This window comes from Leptodactylus fuscus, chromosome 1 (genome assembly GCF_031893055.1).
Source record: "Leptodactylus fuscus isolate aLepFus1 chromosome 1, aLepFus1.hap2, whole genome shotgun sequence".
Lineage (NCBI taxonomy): Eukaryota > Metazoa > Chordata > Amphibia > Anura > Leptodactylidae > Leptodactylus > Leptodactylus fuscus.
In genome coordinates, this window is record NC_134265.1 from 332,506,958 (window position 1) to 332,530,990 (window position 24,033).

At 43.4% G+C, this 24,033-nt stretch overlaps 1 protein-coding gene across 2 annotated transcripts; it reads left to right on the forward strand.

Annotated features, from left to right (window-relative positions):
• The first annotated feature begins 807 nt into the window (after positions 1-807).
• LETM1 (leucine zipper and EF-hand containing transmembrane protein 1) lies at positions 808-22,328 on the forward strand. 2 transcript variants are annotated; one of them, XM_075261120.1, is made up of 14 exons: positions 808-1,013; positions 3,738-3,795; positions 4,434-4,890; positions 9,063-9,206; positions 10,547-10,684; positions 11,965-12,168; positions 12,341-12,460; positions 12,832-12,963; positions 14,297-14,458; positions 15,421-15,561; positions 16,820-16,954; positions 18,135-18,322; positions 19,227-19,383; positions 19,826-22,328. In XM_075261120.1, exons 1-14 carry the CDS (start codon positions 923-925, stop codon positions 19,976-19,978), a joined length of 2,280 nt encoding a protein of 759 aa, XP_075117221.1. In that variant the 5' UTR covers positions 808-922; the 3' UTR covers positions 19,979-22,328. The 2 variants fall into 2 exon arrangements, with proteins under 2 accessions (XP_075117221.1, XP_075117222.1); XM_075261121.1 differs by having other exon boundaries at positions 19,245-19,383.
• The last annotated feature ends 1,705 nt before the right edge of the window (positions 22,329-24,033 follow it).

The following is a 24,033-nucleotide window of genomic DNA, read 5'->3' on the forward strand; positions in this document are numbered from 1 at the left end:
GTTTTTAACCACTATGAAGTAAAGGTTATATTTTATTTTTCAATTATTGGGCGTGCTGGATTTTTTATCATCGTTTCTTCAACAAAATTTATTATGTGTTTTAGGCTAAGGACCCACGGGATGACCCGCAGCTATAAAATATATTTTTTTAAAATAAATGCGCCATTTTTGGTGCAAATGATTGTTGTGTATGTGTGCCGGCCACGAGGAGGTGCAAGGACAAGAAATCAGAAAATAAATAAAATCTGTTGCCCATAGCAACCAATCACAGCTCAGCTTTTATTCCTTACTGCCCTGTGGGAATATGAAAGCTGCGCTGTGATTGGTTGCTATGGCCTCGTCATTTCACGCACTTTATAACACTGGAGATTATGAGAAACTTGTGAGTTTATTTCCAATTACATTTAATAAATCCTAAAGAATTAGGTTTTTTTTTTCTGAAATGTTGTTTCTTACGGGGGAAAAAAAGCAAATGGAAAACATCAGCTGAGCCCATTGTCTGCTGTGTAAACTCAATCCCTCGGGACACACAGCGCTGTACGACCCTTCCCTCGTGTAGCAATACTCTGCAATGTCATACTGTTTGTCTCTGCCCGTAACCAAAATGGCCGTTGACATTTTTTTGCGAGCGGTTGCGTCATTCGACCCTTTGCCAGTACAGAGGCCGATCACGTGCCCTTGCCTTTACTTACTCATGACCCGTAATCCAAAATGGCCGCTCCAGCGCGCGCCGGGCACATCACATGTTATTACGTCAATACGCTGCCCCGCCCCTTCGCCGGCAGTTGTTTGTGCGCAGGCGCAGTTAGGAGTCAGATTGTTCTGGCTGCGGGACATGGGGCAGCAGTTAGCCAGGTCTCTTAGTCACCGGGACTGATCTATAATCATCATCATCATCCGCCGCTCCGCCCGCCCGGACAATATGGCTGCCCTGCTGGTGAGAGGCTGCCTGCCCAGGGCCTCTCTAGGAGCCCGCACCCCTCTTGTGTGGAACCGGGGAGACACTAGCAGAGGTGAGGAGAAGGCCGGGGGAGTCCCTCAGCGTCATACACTGTCCTACACGTTACATGAGCCCAGGGACTATATGTATGTGTGTGGTATATAGTGTCATACGTGATCTATACACAGCACAGGCTCTATATGTATGCAATATACACTGACTATATCATATACTATACATACAGCCCAGGGTCTATATATATGTGTGGTATATAGTGTCATACATGATATATACACAGCCCAGGCTCTATATATATATATATATATATATAATGTGATATACACTGTTATACATGATATATACACAGCCCAGGCTCTATATATATATATATATGTGATATACACTGTTATACATGATATATACACAGCCCAGGCTCTCTATATATATGTGATATACACTGTTATACATGATATATACACAGCCCAGGCTCTCTATATATATATGTGATATACACTGTTATACATGATATATACACAGCCCAGGCTCTCTCTCTCTCTCTCTCTCTCTCTCTCTCTCTCTCTGTGTATATATATATATATATATATATATATATATATATATATGTATATATATATATATATATATATATATATATATATGTGATATACACATATATATATGTGATATACACTGTTATACATGATATATACACAGCCCAGGCTCTCTATATATATGTGATATACACTGTTATACATGATATATACACAGCCCAATGTGATATACACTGTTATACATGATATATACACAGCCCAGGCTCTATATACATGTGATATACACTGACTATCATACACGTTACATGAGCCCAGGGACTATATGTATGTGTGTGGTATATAGTGTCAGACATAATATATGCACAGCCCAGGGTCTATATACATGTGATATACACTGACTATCATACACGATAGTATATGCCTAGGGTCTGTGTGTATGTACTATATACTGCTGTACATGATATATACACAGCCCAGGTGCTATATGTATGTGGTATATACTGTCCTACAATTATATATACATGGCCCATGGTGTATGTGTGTATATATATGGTTATGATGTCTTCCTTCTTTCTTCTTCTGTTCCTTAGCTGCTATGGACTCCTAGTATATCTTCTCAGCATATGTGTGTCCTGTAATTACTTCTGTATTACTAGGCTGCTGTAATATGCTGAAATTTCCCCACTGTGGGACTATTAAAGGATAATATATATATATATATATATATATATATATATATATATATATATATATATATATGCGCACAGCCTAGGGTATACTGTCATACTTGATACATAGATCCCAGGGTTAAAAAAAAATAATAAAAAATTATATATGTGGTATACCTCGTCATACAATTATATATATGTCCTGAGATCTACCATATATGCATGATATGATATAATATATACACACACACACTCACACACAGCCTAGGACCTATGTGTATATTATATTCACTGTCATACATGAGATATATATGTGTGTGATATACACTGTCCTATAATTATATATCCACTTTCTGCTGGATTTCGCCGGTTAGATCAGCGTGAGAGACCGCCTTAGATTATCATTGGGTAATGACTCTAATAGAAAAGCATTCTTGAGACCCCTTATACCCCCTATTTAGGGTAGGGGGATATGCTGTATGGCGTTAGTGGAAAAAACACTTTTAAAATTAGCACCAGTGTGACTCCTGGGATTACATAGGATTAGATGGGGCCTGTACTTGTTGAGTTTTCTAATGCAGGCCCATACAGATGCGGCAACATGTCTGCTCTATGTCCCGCTCTATCCAGGAGTGACTGCTTGGAACTGCTTCTTGTTGGGTTCTGCTTTGTGAAAACCTGAGCTGTGTAATGTCTGTGACTGTCTATGGCCTCTGTGCTGTCTGCAGCCGCTACACTGAGCAGGGATGTGTTCTCATAGTAGTACACAAGGGAACGACACCAGCACCGAGCCATAAAGAAGGCCAGAGCCAAAAGCGGCTCTGCCTTATTACTTCCATGCTGAGATTTACATCTATGTTCCTGAGCTATTTATATATTGTCTTGTGTATTTCTGAATTTTATTTTTTTTACTTTTAGATTTATTATATTTCTGTATGTTTAATTTTTTAGGTATATATATATTTGTGTATTTTATATTTATTCTATTGTTGTAGATTATATATCTCATTATATTATAACATGAAATCTTTTTGTATGGAGTATCTACATGTGCAATACCAGACACCGCCTGTGGACAAGTGTGGAGCTGTTTCTTCTTTTTTTTTTTTTTTTTTTTTTTAAGTTTACAATAAAGAAAAAGTAAAACGTAGTACAGAAACCGCAACAGAAACAGTAAAAGATGAACAAAACAGACAATAAAATAATACTACAATATCAGTTATAAACCAAGAGTCCTAAAGACAGGCAAACACAAGGGGGATACCAAACACAAGAAGGGGGGGAAAGGATGGAAAGGGATCAGAGGCCATGGTTGGTACAGTACGTGTCCCATGGCGCCCAGATGTGGCGCTATTTCTAGTAAAGCAGCAGAGTATTTTGTTTTTTTTTCTTATCCCCCATAACTTTACCTTTAAGCACACACTCCCCCTTCCATCACATATCTGATACTAATAGGAACCCAAGCAGCAGTGGTATAAGTCGTTGTATCATGGCGTCCTTACACTCCATGTATATGGGGGATACGTCATATCTGTAGTGTGGGCAGTGACGGCATTAACGGAGTCTTTTCTTTTACAGGTCTGTTCCCGGATCGTGTCTGTCTTGGTTGCACTTCCTTACGGTTGATAAATCACAGGTATGAGTACCCTGTCTTCTCCCATATTGTACCTGTTTACTATTCACTTTGGGCTAATTTGGTGTGACAAATGAGAGCAGTGTCTTAGTGGGAGCCTAACGCTCTTCTTATCTATATCCTGGCCTTTGTTTAGTACAGTAGGTGATCAATGAACCCTATTGACTAATAAAGGGGTCGACTAACACATTAAAGGGGCATCTCTCCTATGGGACATACAAGTGGAGCCGACTGGGTCTATGGAAGTCTCTTGCCACTGATCGCCCCCCACAGATCAGTTTGTGATCTGAATGGAGCCTTACTCGCCCCTCCTGGGCTCGGGTCTGACCCCCTGTTGTCTTTGTCCTTCTGACTGATTGACCACTGAGGCCTCCAGTATAATAATGACTTAATGGAAAGCTGAAGCTCTGATTTGGGTGACACAGGGCCAGAATTTAGAGAGGAATCGGGGGTCAGAAGACCATCTCTAGATGAACATATCCTAAAAGTTAATTTGTGCTGATAAAATCGCACACTGACGCAGTTTAGACAAGTCTCCGCCCCGCTGCGTTCACTACCTGTGGGCATACCCTTGTGATATAAAGGGTCGATTCGCTTTCCTTGCATCTTACATATCGTCTCCATCTTTCTTTTGTCCCCAGGAGTTCTCACTTCCGAAGTTGCGCTGCCGCCCGTCCGGTTTACATTTCACTACGGGATGGGAATCCCGGGTTTTCATGGACTAACAGATCCGAAAGAAGCTATTTTAGAGTCCACAATCCTTCACCACCCTGGAAAGGGGTGGCCGGCAGTCTAGGACCCCAGTACTCGTCCGTCCGTGGTTTACACTCTACAAGCCCCCTGTTCGATGACTCTGTGGTAGAAAAGTCATTGAAGTCTTTGAAGGACAAAAATAAAAAGCTTGAAGAAGGAGGCCCCGTGTATAGCCCTAATACAGAGGTGGAGACTGTCAAGAAGTCTATAGGGCAGAGGGTTATGGACGAGTTAAAGCACTATTATCATGGCTTCCGGCTCCTCTGGATCGATACCAAAATTGCAGCCAGAATGTTGTGGAATATCCTCAATGGGGGGAATTTATCACGACGAGAGAGGAGACAGGTAAGAAGAAGGGGTAGGAACTACCGAAAATACCAGACAGACAGTTTCCAAACCATTAGGAGTGATAGTGGCAGCCATATTGGATTTCTTGGTATGGATTGTCTGTTCACGGCCTTGTGTTATCTGCAGTCTTTAGCCTTGCCTGGCGTTTTCCATCATATAGGGGTTGGTACTATGGTGCAGATTTATCCTTGGTTGTGCCGGGGCCTTCGTACCAACGTTTGTCCCAGATCAGACACTAAATTGTTACGGGTTTCTTGGCTTGGTTAAAGAAGACTTAGGAGAAGTTTATAATTCTGAGGTGACTGCTGTTATTCTTCCTGGAAATGTATGAATACAGTGATAACTGGTATCACTTCCCTTGTCAATGGACTGTCCACGCACATCCAGGGAATGATGGCGCCTAGTTGTCAGTTTATATTGCTTTCATCATACTTTTCCAGGAGGGGTAACAGAGGAATAGCACGGTGCTGTGTTTAGGGAAAGATGCATGCTATAACTGCACTCTGAACCCGACCTGGTGAGGGCGCTGTCTGCATTTTGCTATCTGTGGAACTGAATTAACTCCTACAATGCTGGATGCAATTAGCAGCGACTATCCCTTTTCTATTGTCCAATCTGACCAGACATGTCTTAAATCATCGTTACGTCTTACGATCAAAGGGGTCTGCCGAATGTTTGTTGTATCTCCGGCGGGTAATGGGTCTGTCGTGCTACGATCTGTGGATGTTACTGGAACCATCAAGTCACTGATCTGTGTGTTGATTTATAACAAGTTAAGTAACTGAGGATGTCGCAACGCTGCTGACCTTTGATCTCTGGCTTAGGGTGGAGGTCACTTCTGTGACTTGTAAGTGTCCATAGGTGAGCTCTACACTACAATGGCTGGCGTCTAGCCTGTGCTGTGAGGATATCATGTTCTGGGTTATCCGCCAGCAGCCTGTGTATTAGAGCTGGTACATGCCGTCCTATCCAGTAACATGTCTGCACACAGGCGCTGAGTCACACCCAGACGTATTGTTTTCGGCAATTATCAGCACGGGCTGCCAGGTTACACTGATGCCAGCTCTGACGTCTGAGGGTAATCTGCAATGTTTCGTTGTCTGGCATATCAGATTGATGGCACTTAATGGGGCGTACACCCGGGTACAGGCTTTTTTTCATTCAGGCCTTAAGTCTTAGATTAGGATGACATTGCTTTAAAGTGTCCTTGTTTATTGTCTCATTATATCTGATCACTGATTCCCCCACCCCCACCGGTCACTAGAATTGGGGTCCTGAGCCCCTCAAACTTAGTGTATAACCACAGTGAGCAGGGACTGAATGTTACGAGTATCTGACCCGCTTTCTGCAGGTTTCCAGGCTGGTTCAGACACTGGGTCACATGTCCGGCACCTGGCTCTCTACATCCCCCTACCCACTCACTTGGTATGACGTTATGGGGGGCTCGAAAATTCAGTAATTGTAATAGCTGCAGCTAGTCCCCTTCTCGGACATTGTCATGTACAAGTCATCACAGGTGACGGCATGGAGGGAGCTGGGTGACAGACATGACATGATGTTGAAGCCAGCCTGGAAGTCTGAGGCTCTGAACCTGCACAACCTGGGCTAGAAGCTGGTACCTTTCAGTCCCTAGATAAGGGAACCTGTCAGGGCGATTTGGGACACAACCACCCACAGGTCCTCATTTAGTATCACAAATCGCCTCGTTGTAATGCCACCTTGTGCCAGTACTAAAAATACGAAACCCTCCTTTATGCTTCCCCTGCTGCTGTACTCCTAGCACCGGGGTAGTTCTTCAGTACATCTCCGCCTCAGTGTGCATGTCCTGGACTACTGGTTGCACTGAAGAACTACGCAGGTGTTGGAACTACGAGAGAGAAGGGACATTAATCCCTGGTACATAAGGACCGGTGGGTGTCTTAGTGTCTACAATTGACCTAACAGGTTCCATATAAGTGGAGCAGCTTTTGCACATGCCTGGTGCTAATGGAGATGGCGAAGTGCAGTATTCTCTGTCCACCCCATAGACACTGGGGCAGTACCGTGTGTCACCACCACTCCATTCACTTACAGTACCAGGGCTCTCAGGTCCAGTGTCCTACTTGGGCTCTCAATGGTGGGGCCCTCGATTATCAGGCATGTGTCACTTACCATGTAGATCGGTATGAAGGCCGATTATACAAAACCGCTTTGTGGAGTAGCTTTCATGTCCTCTGACATTGGCGGTATTATGTTGTGGGATTCAGGGCTGTAGAGTCTGAATCGGACTCAGAAGAAGGCATCAAAAGATTTTTAATGAATTACAGGATCTTTACTGCGTTTGTTTGACCATGGCTTCCAGCCGTTGTGAAGGAGTCTGAGTTGGGCTTAGGTAAGATAGAAGAGTTTGAGTCAATGGTTTGGCCTTCCAGTGGAATTATAGAAGATGGATATAGTTCTAATATCTGGTTTAGTGCTAGGACCTCCCTACAGAGGGAGAGGGGGGGCTGACATATAGTAACCTGCTAGCAGTGTAACAGTGTATACTGCTGCCGCTAGCATCCGCCTCCATGATCACATACACTATAGAGCTGTGATGGCAAACCTATGGCATGTGTTCCCAATGGTGACATTGTGTGGGGGCCACTGTCGAGCAGATTGTACTGTGTGTGTGTGTGGGGGGGGGTCCTTCACTGTTTTTATCACACAGTATTTGTTTTATAGCAGACATGTGATATTATTACAGACCATCTGTAATTGTCTACAATTGTGGATCCGCACCGTATTAAGGTTAAATTGCTGTGTTGGCACTTTGTGATAAATTATTGGGCTTTAGGTTGCAGTTTGGGCACTCTGACTCTAAAAGGCTCACCACCACTGCTATAGAGAGACCTCCAGAGCTCGCAGCTACAGGCACTACAGTCAGGTTACATGTGATTTCACTTGTTCTGTATTGTATATACATGAAGAATAATGGAGGCTCACACATGGCACTTTTTGTATAGTGTCATGGAATATGTTGGCGTTATATAAATGTGTATATGTATATTTGGCTATGGAGGTAACTGATGGGGTAAGGTGGAGTCTCCCTGTGGAGGTCAGTGGGGGAGGGGGATCTCCTTATTAGTTCTGCTTTCTAGTATCAGGAGACTGAGAGCATTAAATAGCTCACTCCACCAAAGGTAGGGGGGTGGGTTGGATTGGTTAGACCCCCACTGACCATAAAGACATGAGACTCTGTAACCATTTGATTCTTTCTTTGGATTGCTGTTGCCTTTCACCCACTGCTCCATTCAGATTTGGTAGCAAAATCCCCGTTCTCATGTTTGGCGAGGGTCCACCACTGATCTCTATCCTTTGGTGGGAAAACCTCAGCCGCTTCTTACCCCTGCCATAGCTGATCTCTCGGGGTCTTAGTTATGGTACCCCAAAGTCAATGTACCAAGCGAAGAAAACCTTGTAACTTTGCATTAGCTTTTCTTTTCAGTTGCAAAATTTTGACAAACTTTGTAACGTGTTAGATTGTGCCTAAGCGATCTATGTCCAGGCCCCGTTCCTAATATTAGTGGACTGGCATTGTGACTCCTATGAGGTTCCTATGCTGTGCCTGACGTTTGGAGCATAGTTTTGGCTGCGTTCCTGTCGGGTCAAGTGTTTATCATGAGTTTGGTAAAAGTTTTACATATAAAAGCAAAGGCGACTCCTTGACCCTGAAACTTTCTAGTGTCCTGTAAGATCCTGAGCACATGTCTGAGTATTCTGGGGAGGGGGGAGTGTTGCCCCTCTCTAGTTTCAGTGCCAGAATAGTGGTGGTGGGGGGTGAACAGTCATTGTATGAAGCGAATTAGCTTGCCAATTTATGGCAGAAACCAGACATGTAATTTTTTTTTTTTTTGCCATATGAACATAACCTAAGGGAGAATGGCTAGGAGGCTAGCATAAAGTAACTGTAATGTAAGTATACCCTGTATCAGTCCCCCTCAGCGGCAGGGTATTGTGACCAGTTCCTAGGGTCCTTACGGTGATGGGGATACTCCTGTAAAGATTATCTTGATCCTCTATAAAGCCATGGCCTGCCGCGTGTCCAGTGATTGTATATCAGCCTGGCTGTGATATCGCTGCTGTCTGGCCGGATAAGGATGTGCCATTTGTATCTCCTACTAATCTTTATCTGTACTTGTGTCTTGCAGTTCCTAAGGATATGTGCCGACCTCTTCCGACTGGTCCCCTTCCTAGTCTTCATCATCGTCCCGTTCATGGAGTTCCTTCTTCCCGTTGTATTGAAGCTATTTCCAAATATGCTGCCTTCAACATTTGAGACCACTTCAAAGAAGGTGAAAATTAATCTGGAGGATTTTGTAGCCTGGTTATTAAAGAGGACCTCTCACCACCTCCAACAAGTCCATCTGTCTATATTATTCAATATTTGCTGCTCCACTGATTCTGGCACAGTGGATTTTTTTTCTCTAGCCCCCACTGTTCCTGAGCTATCGGTGCTATTAGTTGTGGTGTCTGCTATACTATTTAGTCTCTGTACTGTCGGGACAGTGTCACACAGGAGCAGAGAAGGGGTGTGATTCTGATCTCTGACATTGGCTGCCTCTGATTGGAGCTCTGAATTACACCCCCCTGTCTGACACCGCCCTCCTGACAGTACAGAGCTCAAACATCCTATCAGGCTCCAAAATGAACTGGGCTTGTTGCTCAGGAAAGGTGGGGACTAGAGAGAAAATTCCAGCTGTGCTGGAATAAGTAGAGCAGCGCGTAATCACAGATGCTAAGAACTAGAATTGGTGGAGGTGGTGATTTTTGGTACAAATTTTACCTCTCACTGAAGTAGGTGAAATCCACAGTGCAAATCTGCACAAAGAATTGACATGTCGATGATTGTAAAATTCACATCATCTGTCAGTGTCAACACGGGAAAAACAGTCTGCATGGTGTACATGAGATTAAAGGAGTCTCCAGGTTCCAGCAAGAAGCCGAATGTCCTCAGTCCTTTTCCTTATGAATGGACAGCCAATGTGTTTGCATGATCAGCGCTCCATTCAATTCTATGGGGCTGTGGGCACTGCCAGAGATTACAGCCCCGTCCTGGCATCCCTATAGTAGGGAATGGAGTGCCAGTCATGTAAATACACTGGTGCTCCATTCACATGGAGAAGGCGTGGAGACTTTTAGTCTCATGTTCTCCCTATCGCTGGGGATCCAGAGGTGGGACACTTATAAGCGCCCTTAATGGAATGATCTCTTTAAGAAAATCTCATGAATGTAAATGCTACTCTCATATGCTGCGAGTTTTCCGTATAAAAATCTGTGCAGAAAATCCATGTGTAATTGGCATGTAGCTTTATGAATGAGTATTGTATGAAACATGGAAAACATGGAGACTCTCTTGAGTCATTGGCATTACATTCACTTGAATGGTGCTGAGCTGCAATACCACCCACAACCTGTGGACTAGCGTGGTGCTGTTTCAGCTGTGTCTTTCTAATTTCATACACTCTCTTAACTTCCGCATGTTTTCCTTCATCCAGATATTCTGATTTTTGGTTAGCAGAAGGTGGAGTAATAAGTTATTCATGCGAGCCTTTCCAGAACCCGATGTAGGATATAAGGAACTACAGACTAAAGGCTGCAATGTAATATTTCTGCTATTTTCATTGCACTCCAGGAGGAAAGGCTGAAGAAGGAGCTGAGGGTGAAACTAGAGCTGGCAAAGTTCTTGCAGGACACCATCGAGGAGATGGCGCTGAGGAACAAAGCTGCAAAAGGAAACGTGACCGAAGAGTTTTCCAACTTCTTCCAGAAGGTAAGACTTTGTAGGCTGTAAGAGGGGCAACAACATGAAGAAAAGTTACCTGTTACCCCGACCCTCACTACTGTGCCCACTTTAGCAGGTAGCTCCCTGGAGCCGGTCGCCTCGGCGGGTAGTATGGGATTTGGGGATGATAAATTTCAGTAGGGAGACACATCTATCTGCATCTATCTATCTATATCTATCTATCTATATCTATCTATCTATATCTATCTATCTATATCTATCTATCTATATCTATCTATCTATATCTATCTATCTATATCTATCTATCTATATCTATCTATCTATATATATCTATCTATCTATCTATCTAATCTGCTCTGCCAATAATGTCTAAGGTAGGTATACCGTTGTAATCTATGAGCAAGGTAATGGCAGGAGGGATGACTTGTGTATGGTTAGCTATAGGTAGTGATTCCTGTATAGTGAACCAGTGCGTAAGGAATTTCGGTATACAACGAATTGGGTACAAGTTAGTATATGTTCACACAGCGGAATCTGTCCCAAAATCAACTGCAGGTTCTGCTCTGATTCTACCGCCATTGTGAGTGGCCGGCTCAAATACCTCTTCATTTTTCACCATGTAAACTCGCCCTTAATGGGGTTTCCTTAAGACAGGCCCACAATATCTGCTTGGTAGTACTCCAACAGAAGGCACATCCTTCCTGGTCAGCTGTTCGGGGCTGCTTCTGACGCCTGTACTATACAAAGTACAGTGCCAGTATACTGGAAACCCCTTTAACGCTTTCCTGTCCACACCCAGCTCGGCAGTACCAATATTGTTCTAGTGTTCACTTACGTGGTTCGTATCCTAGCGGTCACACAGTACTATAAGGAGATAAGAGTCCATACGGCCGCCTCCTTCACTCTCCACAATGTCCTTTTGGCCTTAAGATTAGAAATGATTTCCAGGGAACTAGAATCTGGCTGAAAGGTCATCTACCTGAGACGACATATTACGTAACCACATCCCATTAACCAGGCGCTACTTGTATCCCGGAGTGCTTAACTACTAGGCCACTTTTTAGTGATTCTGCGCACTTGGTGGTTAAGTGGGCACAGTGGCATAGTAGCCATATGCTCGCTCTATATTCTGTATACTTTCTACATCTACCTTTACACGTGGCTCTGGCTTAATGTGATGTGGCTCTATCAAGGGCCACAGTTGGGCCCCCACAGTGGCTATGAATACTGGGGCAGTCTACCTTCTTACAATGACGGACACACCAGAAGGTATGGAATAGTAATGAGAACTCCTGCTTTATCTCCAGATCCGGAGCACTGGCGAGAGGCCCAGTAATGAAGAGATTGTCCGCTTCTCCAAGCTGTTTGAGGATGAGCTGACCCTCGATAACCTGACCAGGCCTCAGCTCGTGGCTCTGTGTAAACTCCTGGAGCTGCAGTCCATCGGGACAAATAACTTCCTGCGCTTCCAGTTGACCATGAAGCTGAGGACTATAAAGGCGGACGACAAGGTAAGTTGTCTTCACCAGGTTACTTCCTCCGTTACTAGAATTCAGAGTTTTCAGCTTCTTTGTCTGATAGGAAAAAAAAACTTTTTTTTTTTTGTGTAGAACTGGTTTTCGGTCAGTGTGTCCATTGTGAAATGTTCTCAGTTACATGGCTTTGTGTTGTATTTGGTGACAGCTGATCGCAGAAGAAGGAGTGGACACCCTGAATGTTAAAGAACTGCAGGCAGCGTGCCGAGCCCGGGGAATGAGAGCGCTTGGGGTCACTGAGGAACGGTTACGAGAGCAGCTAAAACAGGTCGGACACGGCTTGTAAAACCTCCCCCACACACACACACACACACACACACACACACACACACACACACACACACACATATTTGGTGTAAACGTGCTGGCTTTCTCAAAGATTAACATCCAGCTTTCTCAGACTCCTGAATGGTGAATCTGTCTAATCCTACATCTTATATGCCCATCTTGCCACATGAGGCCGTATTTCCAGATGTTTGGGAATTTGGATGACAAACTATGCACGAGTTGTAATGACTACAGTGCTAGTCTTTTTGCATTCAGTTCATTGTTTTGTTTTGTTTTTTATTTCTAGCATAAAGACAATGTCATGTTTCACATACTGAATGTATATTGGACCTGTCATGTTTCCCATTACAGTGGCTGGAGCTTCACTTGAATCAGGAAATTCCCACATCATTGCTGCTATTGTCCCGAGCTTTGTATCTCCCGGACACGTTGTCACCAGCTGATCAGCTCAAATCAACCCTCCAGACTTTACCCGAAAGCATGGTATGTACAGCAGCCTCCCAGCTCAGCAGATGTATGGTCAGCGTATACGCAAGAGCCCTGGGATGAATGAAGTCACATGACACCCGTTCAGTGTCATAGTATAAAGCTACCTGTTATCAGCGTGTCTATCTTAAAATGAATTTACAGTTGTATTTTTTTTTTTATGTTTGTAAATTGATATATTAGAACAGGATCCCCATTTATTTCAGTGGTTGACACATAAGGTTTAGTTTCAGGCAAACACGGTGACAATGACAGTAGTTTAGATTATCGTGTCCCCAAAATGATCAGAAAAGACTTCAGACTTTAAACTAGATCCACAGAAGCCATAGTTATAGGTGAAAATAACCCCATGTGTCCTGCCTGCCGGCCTCTGGCGGAACTGGACTGGGTTTGCAAGAACAGAAGCTCTTCCATGCTGGGCATGCCCAGTGATTACAATATTGTCAAATCCGGTAGAGGTAGTGACATCGCCACTGCTGTTCATCACATGTCTCTCAGACTGAAGACAGAATAGGGTATAAGTATACGCTGCTTCTGGCTTCTCCTCTGGGGACACAACCTGCTCCTGCTAGGTTGCAAAAGCTGTAAATCCGCATCGTATTATTACAATAGCGCAGGTGTGAAGTACAGGACCGTACATGATATACATTTACTGTGTATGGTCCTGTACGGGTGAAATAGCTGGTAACGGGATAAAATGTTGTATTTATCTTCAAAGGAAATAAAGACAGACTTTAGTTTGCTTTACCTTTTATAGTAAGGGTGAAGGGGCACCCACATACTACCTGCACTCTATAGGGACCACATGATGGCTGCCTGATATCTGCCATCAGGGGAAAGAGGATTGGGTGTGTCTGATTTTACCATGTCCTATCCTTTGTTCTCCTAGGACCTCATACGCCGCCAGGTATGTGTGGCAGCAGCCTTTTCTCCTTTACCTATAGATACATAGAAGAACATACATGTATGGACATCTTACAAGGGGGGTCCTCCAGTATGGACCACCCTCTGAGGCAGAAAGGATTACTAGCTCCTGCTCTGGTGTACCCAGTATTACATAGACATCCCTTTATTTAATGGGCATCCTATAAATGGAGTGGTCTCCGGCCTGTAAATGAACTACAACACTCAGCATTTCCTGACCGGTGCAGGTTGTCAGGGCATAGGTCTATGTGTAGTTTGGCAATAGCTGGAGAGTCACAGGTTGCAGTCTACTAATATAATACATTTCCTATAGGGTAAGTGTATAGTTGGTCACAACTTACCCCGGTGGGTTTTATTGGTTTGTTGACTCTCTGAATGGGAAATAACCTTGTCCTCTGTTTCTTAGGCTAAAGAGGCCCAGGTCAAAGTGGCTGCAGTGGAGTGTGACAAGGTGGACAACAAGACCAAGCTGGAGGCCACGCTTCAGGAGGAGGAGGCCATCAGGAAGGAGAAGGAACAGGAGAGGTTGGCCGAGGTTGCCAAGGAAAGCTTACAGACAGCAGCTAAGGTAAAGCTGTGCTTTTTTTATTGGATTGAGAAAAGCTGTGTGACGTCCACAAAACTACTGGAATAGCAGAGAAGTTACGTGACAACCTGCAACGAGCCCATGTCATTCACATTGATTTTAATCGTTTAACTGCGCAATGCTTCATTTCATCTGTGGTGGCGCTGCAGGAAAATTATACACTTGCTGTAATGTACCTGAAGCTGATTGCTGGGGGATCAGCAATGGGGCGACCTTAAATTTGCTTATGTACTAGAGATCCTTCTTCATAAAAAGATTGTCCAAAGCGGAGTACTACCTTTAAGGGACCTTTAGGGATTTCTTACCATGTCAGGAGCCACCAATGATGGGGCCAGACTAATTGTTTGCTGTTACCTCCTTGTAAATGCCAATCTGTCCTCCGCTTGCTGCTTCCATTTAGCATAGGCATGAGATAGTAGGGGGCTTCACAAATATGGTCCCATTAAAAGGCTAAGGAATTGGAGAAGTAGAAGTTCCTTTTAAGAAACCCTGATCTTTCTACCTGTGATGAATCTGGCAGCTCCTACCAAATAAAGTTTTTCAAAAAATACAAAAAAAAAAGTAAAATTAAGACAACAGAATTTAACTCTAGGCATCAGACTGCAGACCACAACATTCATTTAGACCCCACAATTTCGTCCTAAGTACGCGTTTACATCAGTCTGATAAAAAATTGCCATATCCATATATTCTGTATCATGTACCTACAATAGATGGGGAATATGCAAATCTGTTTTCCAGGATGTCAAATAGATGTCACTGTCTGGAATACCTTGACTGTGGGCAGACTGTTTGACAACCTGCTCAGCTTCTTCTGTATTACACCAATAGACAGTATAGATAGGAGAATAACAGATTATAGAAGAGGTCACAGGCAGCACTGAATGGTGACAGACGCCGCTGAGCCAGTAGGTCGCTCATACACACTTGTTATACTCCATTAGGTGGAAGCCGCTCCTGAACTGGAACCTGTTTCTGCTGAGGTGACCACCAGTGAGGCCCCAAGACCGGAAGTGGCTTCAGCACATGCCGCGGACCAAGCAGAGGTACTGATAGACACCGCACCGGTCCTGGAGGGCACCAAGGTTTGTATCCTGTATTTGTGTTATGCCTTATTATATTTACCCACTGCATAATGAAATGTCCTGCAAATTCCTTTTTTCTTCTCTGCATCCTCTTAGTACATACATTAATATATATATATATATATATATATATATATATATATATATATATATATATATAAAAAACAAAAAAATAAAAAAAATATTTATATAGCACCAACATATTCCGCAGCGCTGTACAATTTGTAGGGTTCAAGTACAGACAAAAAGAAATAGTCACTTCACACAATGGGAGTGAGGGCCCTGCTCGCAAGAGCTTACAATCTATGAGGTAGAGGGGGTGACACAAGAGGTAGCAGGGGCGGCATTGTTTATACAGTGGTCAGACAATGTTGTAATAGAGATGACTGTCATTACACAAACATAAAACTGTATGAGCCGTCACTAGTGGTGTCCTGTAACATGTGGATGGAGCTTGGACATATAGAGTTAGCCTGAAATGGCATCATACCGTGGGGTAATGTGGGAGCGGGGACAGAGAAGGCTTACACTTTGGGGATTCTAATGACGGTACGGAAGGGTTTACATTAAGAATTGTGATAGGCCTGTCTGATGATGTGTCTTTAGTTTGCGTTTGAAACTGTAGAAATTGGGAGTTAATCTGATTGTCCGGGGTAGAGCATTCCAGAGAAGTGGTGCAGCTCCTGTTCTCAGCAGAAGTACGCTCTGAACTAGACAACCTGCCCTCTAAGGTTTACATGTAACTTACACATCTTCACAGTTCCAGCATTTAAATATAAATTGTGTTTCAATTCACTGTTGAGGAGTTTGCCAAACTCAAAATAGATTGGGAAGTTGACACTGGTTAAAGTGGCGTTGTCTGCAGCTGTACAGGAGTGACCTCAGATGGCATATGGTTACCACAGTACTGAACGATGTGAAAAAAAAAAATTCTGCTTTTTCTTTAAATATGTCCACGGGTTGTGTGTAGTATTGCTACTCACTTCAGTGGGCCTAATATGCAGTACCTCCCCTTACCTGTGTTTGCAAGGAAGTGGCCATGTTGTCTAATCCTGTTCAACCCCTTTCATCTTGGCACTGGGAGCCTTTCTATAAGATTACATAATGGTGGACACTATTCCTGCACCCTCAAAAACTTGCCGGTAGTGCTTACAAGCTGTCGTCTCACTCGGCATCTTTGACCACTCTTGTCTCTCACACATCTAAATATATTGGTGATGGAGAATGGGGCAGCGCTAATGCTGTCTTTGACTTTCAGGGCGAGGAAATAACCAAGGAGGAAATTGACATCCTAAATGACGCTTTCACGAAGCTGAAAGAACAGAAGAAGTTGCTGACGAAGGAGAAGGAGGAGCTGTCTGAGCTGAAGGATGATGTTCAGGAATACAGTGAGGTAAGGAGAGGAGGCAAATTGTGTATCTCAGATAGGTAAAGGCTTGCAAAAGGAATCCCACCTCTGGGACCTCCACGTATTAGCAGAATGGGAGTCCTGTCATGTCTATTTGTTGATAACCAGTAGACATTAAAGGGCATTTTTAAAAAAATCTTCTTCAGTTGAAGATCAGTGGGGGTCCGACACCCAAGACCCCACTAGATCAGCTGTTTGAAGAGACCCCAGCACAGTGTCTAACATTTGTAAAGCAGCCGTGCTTGGTATCACAGCTCAGTCCATTCACTTAAATGGGACAAATACTATGAATGGGCCATGTCACCGATGAACTTGATGTCACATGAGCTGTGAAGTGGAAGCAGCACTTAGGGAGCAGCAATTCTGCTTTAGACAGCTGATCTGTCGGGGTCCTGGGTGTCTGATCTACACGGTCTACCAATAAGTACTTGGACCCCTGTGGTAGAATAGAAAAACATTTATTCCTATCCAATAGTTGGTAGACCCCAGCAGATGCTTCCTTACAGATGGGATTGGTCGACACAATACTCCCGGATGCCTGGTGACACTCCTGGTGTATGTGAGCCATCGGTTGGGTGCGGTTTCTATGACCAGCACTCGTCAGTCTCTATCCTAATTTCAGGGGTCTGACGACTCGGGGCACATTCCGACAATCACCGTTCACCTTCCACTTCGTAATCACATAGGCCACTGTCGATTTTGGGTAATTCAGTTCACTTACTATGTCCTTTAAGGATCGACCATTTCTTTGGTACCCCACAATTACCCCTTTCTCGAAATCGGACAACTCTGCACTTCGTGGCCTCTTGCATGCGGCTAATGCCAACACTGTTTCCTACGCGGTATTTAACGTCTGAAGGTGTGACTTACATCACGACTGCAGATATCTTCATTTACATGGGTGTCCGAATACTTATTGGTATACTGATACCAAATGATGTTGGTGGACACACATGCTCAGTCACACTCCCTGCAGCCAGATCCTGCATAATAATCCACTACGGAGCAGTCCATGGAAAGCCTGCTTGGTTCTAGTTATCAGGGGCTGAGTATTGCTTGGCCATGGACTATGTCAGGGGTTTCTATCACAGGAGATCCATTATTAAATATCTGTCATGGAGTCTGAGAGGTCGAGGTGAGAGATCTAGTTTTGTCTATTTTCCAGGATCTGGAGGAGATGAAGAAGGAACTATCCAAGTCTGGACAAGAGATGGTGGTGGAGGAGTCAAAGGCGAGCAAGAGGTTGACGAAGAGGGTGAACCGCATGATCGGGCAGATTGACAAAATCATATCTGAGCTGGAGATTGAGGACAAGGTGCTGGATGCGGGAAGTGGTACTTCTCCCCCTGTTGGGTAAGTGCAGGAAAGTTGTGTTTTTGTTAAAGCAATTTTTGTGAATTTTTGTTTTAGAAGAGGACTAAGAGTCTTCCTTAATGCCTAATCAGGGTATTTGGCGTTTATTATTTGCTAGTGGGAAAACCATTCCTGACCTGATGGTTAATTCAGACCACACTCCAGACACCTTGGATTACCCAGACCCCAGACTTCACCACTAAAGTAACTTCTGACCCCAGACTGGAACCCTTAGGCCCCATTCACCTGACCGAATGTGCTTCTGAAGTTTGCAGTGGATTGTACTTGGGTGACTAGAGATTCAGAAGCCCCCATAGACACAAATGCAGTACTGTGTGATAACTGAGTGCATTGCCCTACAAACTTGGCCCCACATCAGGAGCACACTTGGTCATGTGCATTGGGCCATAGGTTCACTGCTGCTCCCTGCTGGTGCAGTAACCATAGTGCATGTAATACCAGATTAGCAAAGTACATGCAACTATATGTATTAATTTTCTATACATAAACAATATTTAGTGCTAAAGTGACTGTAGTAACTTATCACTCCCTGGCTGAGCCACATGTATATAGTAAATCAGGAGTGTTACCCTGGCAGGAAATGATTCTTTGGCGATGCCACCTAGTGGCTTTTCTTATATATATATTTTTTTAATACTTTATATGTGTGTTTGTGTGTGTGTCCAATTTTATCCTCCTGTTTTCACCTCCATTTCTACATCCAGTCGCAATTTATAATTTTGTGTTTTGATTGGTTGCGATCATACAATCACTTCCAGATCTTTTGTGAGCAGCAATCATCAGAGGTCCCTGGCTTAATCGCCGCTCGCTGCTTCCCTCCCCCCTTCTATTTTGCTTGCTTTTACCACTTTTTTTAATGGCTATAACTGTTTGCTGTACACAGATTGTATTTCGCCTTTAGGGAGAATCTTGTCAGCATTCATGAGCTTATCAACATCATGAGGCACATCCAGAAGATCCCCGAGCAGAAGCTGCAGAGAATAGCCGAGGCTCTGGACGAGAACAGGGACGGGAAGATTGACCTCGATGATGTGGCAAAGGTATGGTGTGCGCCCTGTATCATTCCTTTACATTAAAGGGGTTGTCCGGTACCTGAAGGTAATTGATACTGATGACCTATCCACAGCTCCGTACACTAGTGGTGGAGACTGGAACTGCAGCTGTGGTCCCAATCGCTTGCATAGGAGCAGAGCTACTTCCTGCTGTGTACCTAGTATGACTTCTGGTGGCCGAAACACTTGATTGGTTGGGGTCTGACACTCAGATCCCGTCCCAATCTTATACTGATGACCTAGGTCATCCACATCAATTATCTTCAGGTCACATATTTGTTGACCTGTCTTAAGGATAGGTCGTCAATCTATAAGTCCCAGAAATCTCCTTTAGAGGAGGACATCAGCCATACGATTAAAAATCCCCTATATCAGTCAATGGCACACTTATACACCAGGCCCGATCACGTTCCTTTCTTTGTACCCTCAGGTCGTGGAGCTGATAGACAAGGAGGACATCGACATCTCCACCAGCCAAGTGGCCGAGATCATGGAACTTCTACAGAAGGAGGAAAAACTGGTCGAGAAGGAGAAAGCGAAAGAAAAAGCTGAGAAGGAGCAGGTGGTGGAAGTGCAGAACTAGCAGCCACCCCGTATATATCCTATATGCACATCTCGTACACCATTCATTCAGCTGCTACCGTGTTTCTATTGCTTTTGAGGTGATTTCATTGCCAGGTGACCTTGTGTTCTATGGAGTGTAATAAAGGCTTCATGTACATCACCACCATTCCAGGAGCAGCTTTCTACCACTTTATTTTTTTATCATCTAGTGCAATTATTTGTTTCGTTTTCACAAATATCGTTTCGCACAATTTTTTGATTTATTATTTTTCATTGAAGGAGTTGGAGCCTCTTTCAGTTTCATTCTGCCCTCCGAGCTGCAGTAAATTACCTGGTGCCCCTGCCCTGCTATATCCATATATACATATATATACCTCCCAACAGTCCTGTGTTTTATGTAACCGGGCCATAAAGGGGGCAGACTTTGCACTATTTATATAAAAAGAGGCATTGGGGTATTTCGTGGCAGGAAACATAGGGGCGTATGCAATCAACATAGGACCGATGGAGAATATCGAAAGACTGTGTAGGTAGGGAATTATCTAGAAGTCTTATCTTTACATGGGTTTATCCCTTATGTATAGGTATATATGCAGAACCCATGGGATATATTATATATCATCTGAATAGTCCTATATAGAATGGTAGAGGTCTATGCTGTACCCCTGCATGGGTGTAGTGCTATATAGGTAGACCAATACCTTTGCATGACCCATAGAGTGTTTAGCTAAATCTTTCCTTTATTATAGTCCCCTATATACATTATGATGGCATCTATGCAGAGTTATAGGGAATATAGCAAAGTCTTTTAGCATCATTCTAGTCCCATATAGAAGGGGTATTAGTGCTGTGCCTATAGGGAATACAGTAGAAGCAATCCGTCAGTATCATCCTATGTAGGTAGGGATATAGCTTTGCAGGACCCTTAGGACATATATCAAAATCTTAGCGTCCTGTAAGTAGGGCCTGTAAGTAGGGCAGTATCTATAGGGAATACAGCAAAACATCTGCAGTCCTATGTAGGATGATAGATACCTGTACGGTGCTCATAGAGAATATGGTAGAACTCCTGCACCATATATGTTGGTTATGTAGGTAGACCAGTACCAATGTGGGATCTATAGGAGGTCTATAGTCATGTGTAGGATGGATAAATGCCTATACTGAGCCTATAGCAGGACCCCTGCACCAAGTATGTACCCATCATACAGGACCTGTGGGGATACAGCCAAACCTCTGCCTCACTATAGTCCTATATAGGCAGGACTAGTTGGGAATATAACATTAGCACAATATACCAGGTTGCTTACTATAGCTGTAAGGACAGATGCGGCTGAAATTTGCGTTTCCTTCTAACTAATCCCTCCAATTTGGTTTAGTGTCTGGAGGTGTAGCAGAAACCTTCAAAGGGTTTACAGGATTTGGGGGGGGGGGGAATGACTGCTTTCTTCCAATAACAGTGCCACACCTGTTCACAGGTTGGATGTGGTATTGCAGCTCAATAACGTTCACTTTAATGGAGCTAAGCTGTAGTACCAAGTCATGTGTCGCTGTGTATGGAAGAAAGCAGCCATGTTGGGGTGTTTTTTTTTTGTTTTTTTTTTAAATTCTGGTCGAACCCTTTAAGTAACTAAAGCTGCTTTTGTCTGCACGCTCTCCAAATCCTAAACCTGAAGGGGCCCTTCACTATTGCCGCTATTGGACATGTAGCTCAAGCCGACCAGTCTCTCTCTCCTATGCACACCTTGCAACAGTCTCATTATTTACGGGATTGTCGCAAGGTGGGCAGGATTATGCAAATATGCACAAACGTGGATGTCTGGGGGCGGGGCTTAAACACCTCACGAATCGGGATACGATTGGATCATAGGCCAGTGTAGTAACATAGCTTCCATCTGGTGTCGGTGGGATGGAGCGGCCATAGTGGAGGTGCCCCGGGCATTGCTGATTTGACTGTTTTTTTTGTATATTGGCCTTTCTTTATATTTAAGTTTTTGAGGCGGAGAATGTAATATTGTGGTATTTTTTTATTCATTTGCCTTCATTCATAGTCTAGAAGATTCCTCCTATTTATTTCAGGCCCAGTCCTGTGGTGCTTTTTTTGTGTTAAACGCCAGGAATGTATTTTTTTATGCATTTTAATACGGCATCACTTGGATCTTCACTTAGCCAACCGTGTATATCATGTCCAATACTTTTATACTAATAATCCTAATAATAATTCTATGGATCTGCTATGACGTTTGATTGTAAATATAATAAATGGCAATGTATAAGACATGGGGGTGGAGGAGTGTGCCACCGCCCTCCGCCTCCTCTGTTTTCTCTTACTGCTGCTTTGCTAATAAAACAATGTCTGTAGAAATTTCCATACGAATGTTCACTATGTGTATTCTTATTTTATGGAACTTCCCAGAAATTACAAGACAGGTGCTGTAGGTAGGTGCCATGTTTAAAGGGGCTGACCTATTAGGTGTCCTATAGGGGATGATCCTGCTGTGCTCATGGTTCGCTATTCATATGCATGAGTGGCATGTAGTACCACATTTTTCCAGCAGTGGCCGCTGCAGGAGAAATAGGTGGCTTCTACATTACTAGTAGGTCCGCCTTTTTTTACACAGATGGGACAGCCCCTTTAAGTGTAAAATTTTATATTCTATCTATCTTAAAGAAAATGCATTTTCAATTCCACTTCCGATCTCTTTTATGGTGGGGTTCTTAAGTCTCCTTTTAAATTGTGACATCTGTACCAACCTGAAGTATAGCTGATTTAGGGGGGCGCAATTACATTTAAATGGGCCTTCAAATGATGCTTTCTTAAAGGGGTATTCCCATTAAGATATGGCACATTGCTAGTATCCATTTGGACACCCAATCATCCTGAGAATGAACGAGCTGCGGCCCTATGGCTCCTTTATTGCTTTTAACTGTACTACAGCACTCCACATGGCTGAGCAGGGAACTACAGCTGTCCCCATTGCTGATAAAGACAGTGAACGGGCTGCAGGTGATATACTATACTAGCCCTATGCCATAATTTTGTGATGGCAATACCCCTTTAAGAGTTTATACTGCAAAAAGTGTCATGTCACCCCTTTGTTGGGCAAGGCATCTCTTAATATATGGATGTAACCTAGAAGTGCAGCATTCTAGCAAACATTACCAGTATAAGCTGAGGACCTTGGGGTTGGTGACCCCCATAAAACTGGGGTTCCTTTAATATCATGGAATGTACAGGTACATCTAGGACTTGTGAATGTCTTCACAATTGCAAGAAGCCTCGTATGACGCCGGTACAACTTATTCTTATAGTTACGTCTAATTCATATTGCCAATAGAAGGGACCATTAGATAGACACCCCCAATATTGTCCCCTATTTCTAATTTAGTAGGTTACCAAAAAATAGGAACAGAAAAAAAAAAAATTCAGGTTTCATGACCTGACTACACAGGATTTGTTGTAGTCTGTTACCATGGAGGTACAAAACCATATGAATTTTTTTTTAATGAAGACTATTTGCATTTTTTTTTTTTTCATTAAGGGAATACAAAGGCGGCCTTTCCCTTTAACCCTAGTATAATCTCCCAGAAAATGGAAGTTCTATAAAATAAGTCTGTTTTACAATGTACGGTAATACTTATCTGCAAAATACCGGACTGTTCAATAATAATAATAATAGAATTTCTTCCATGTTTATTTGCCGTTCTGTAAGGATTGTTACTGAGATCGAGGCCAGTTATTGGAGCGGGATTCTATATAGTATGAAGATGTGTATTATATATAGAGATTATGTATGACAGTAGTACAGTCCTATGTATAGCAGTACCTGTCCTAGGGTTGTCCACATTGATAGGTAAATAAATGATTGGTCTGTGACTTGTGGTTCTCCAAGTGTTGCCGAACTACAACTCCCAGCGTGTGTGTGACATTTACAGACCACCAATGTCCCATATAGAACCAACACGTCTGACAGCCTGGTTGCCAAAGGTACTCTGCCTAGAAACAAGTCACAGATAAATTGCCCTTCGCAACCAGTCTGAGCTTAATAATCTGGTTGGAGACGGGGTTAGGAG

Bases quoted from the DNA above. Each gene is read 5' to 3' on its own strand.
- LETM1 (XM_075261120.1), top strand. From the start codon at position 923: ATGGCTGCCCTGCTGGTGAGAGGCTGCCTGCCCAGGGCCTCTCTAGGA. The intron at 4,891-9,062 runs GTAAGAAGAAGG...TGTGTCTTGCAG, and splicing joins CACGACGAGAGAGGAGACAG to TTCCTAAGGATATGTGCCGA. The intron at 9,207-10,546 runs GTGAAAATTAAT...ATTGCACTCCAG, and splicing joins TTGAGACCACTTCAAAGAAG to GAGGAAAGGCTGAAGAAGGA.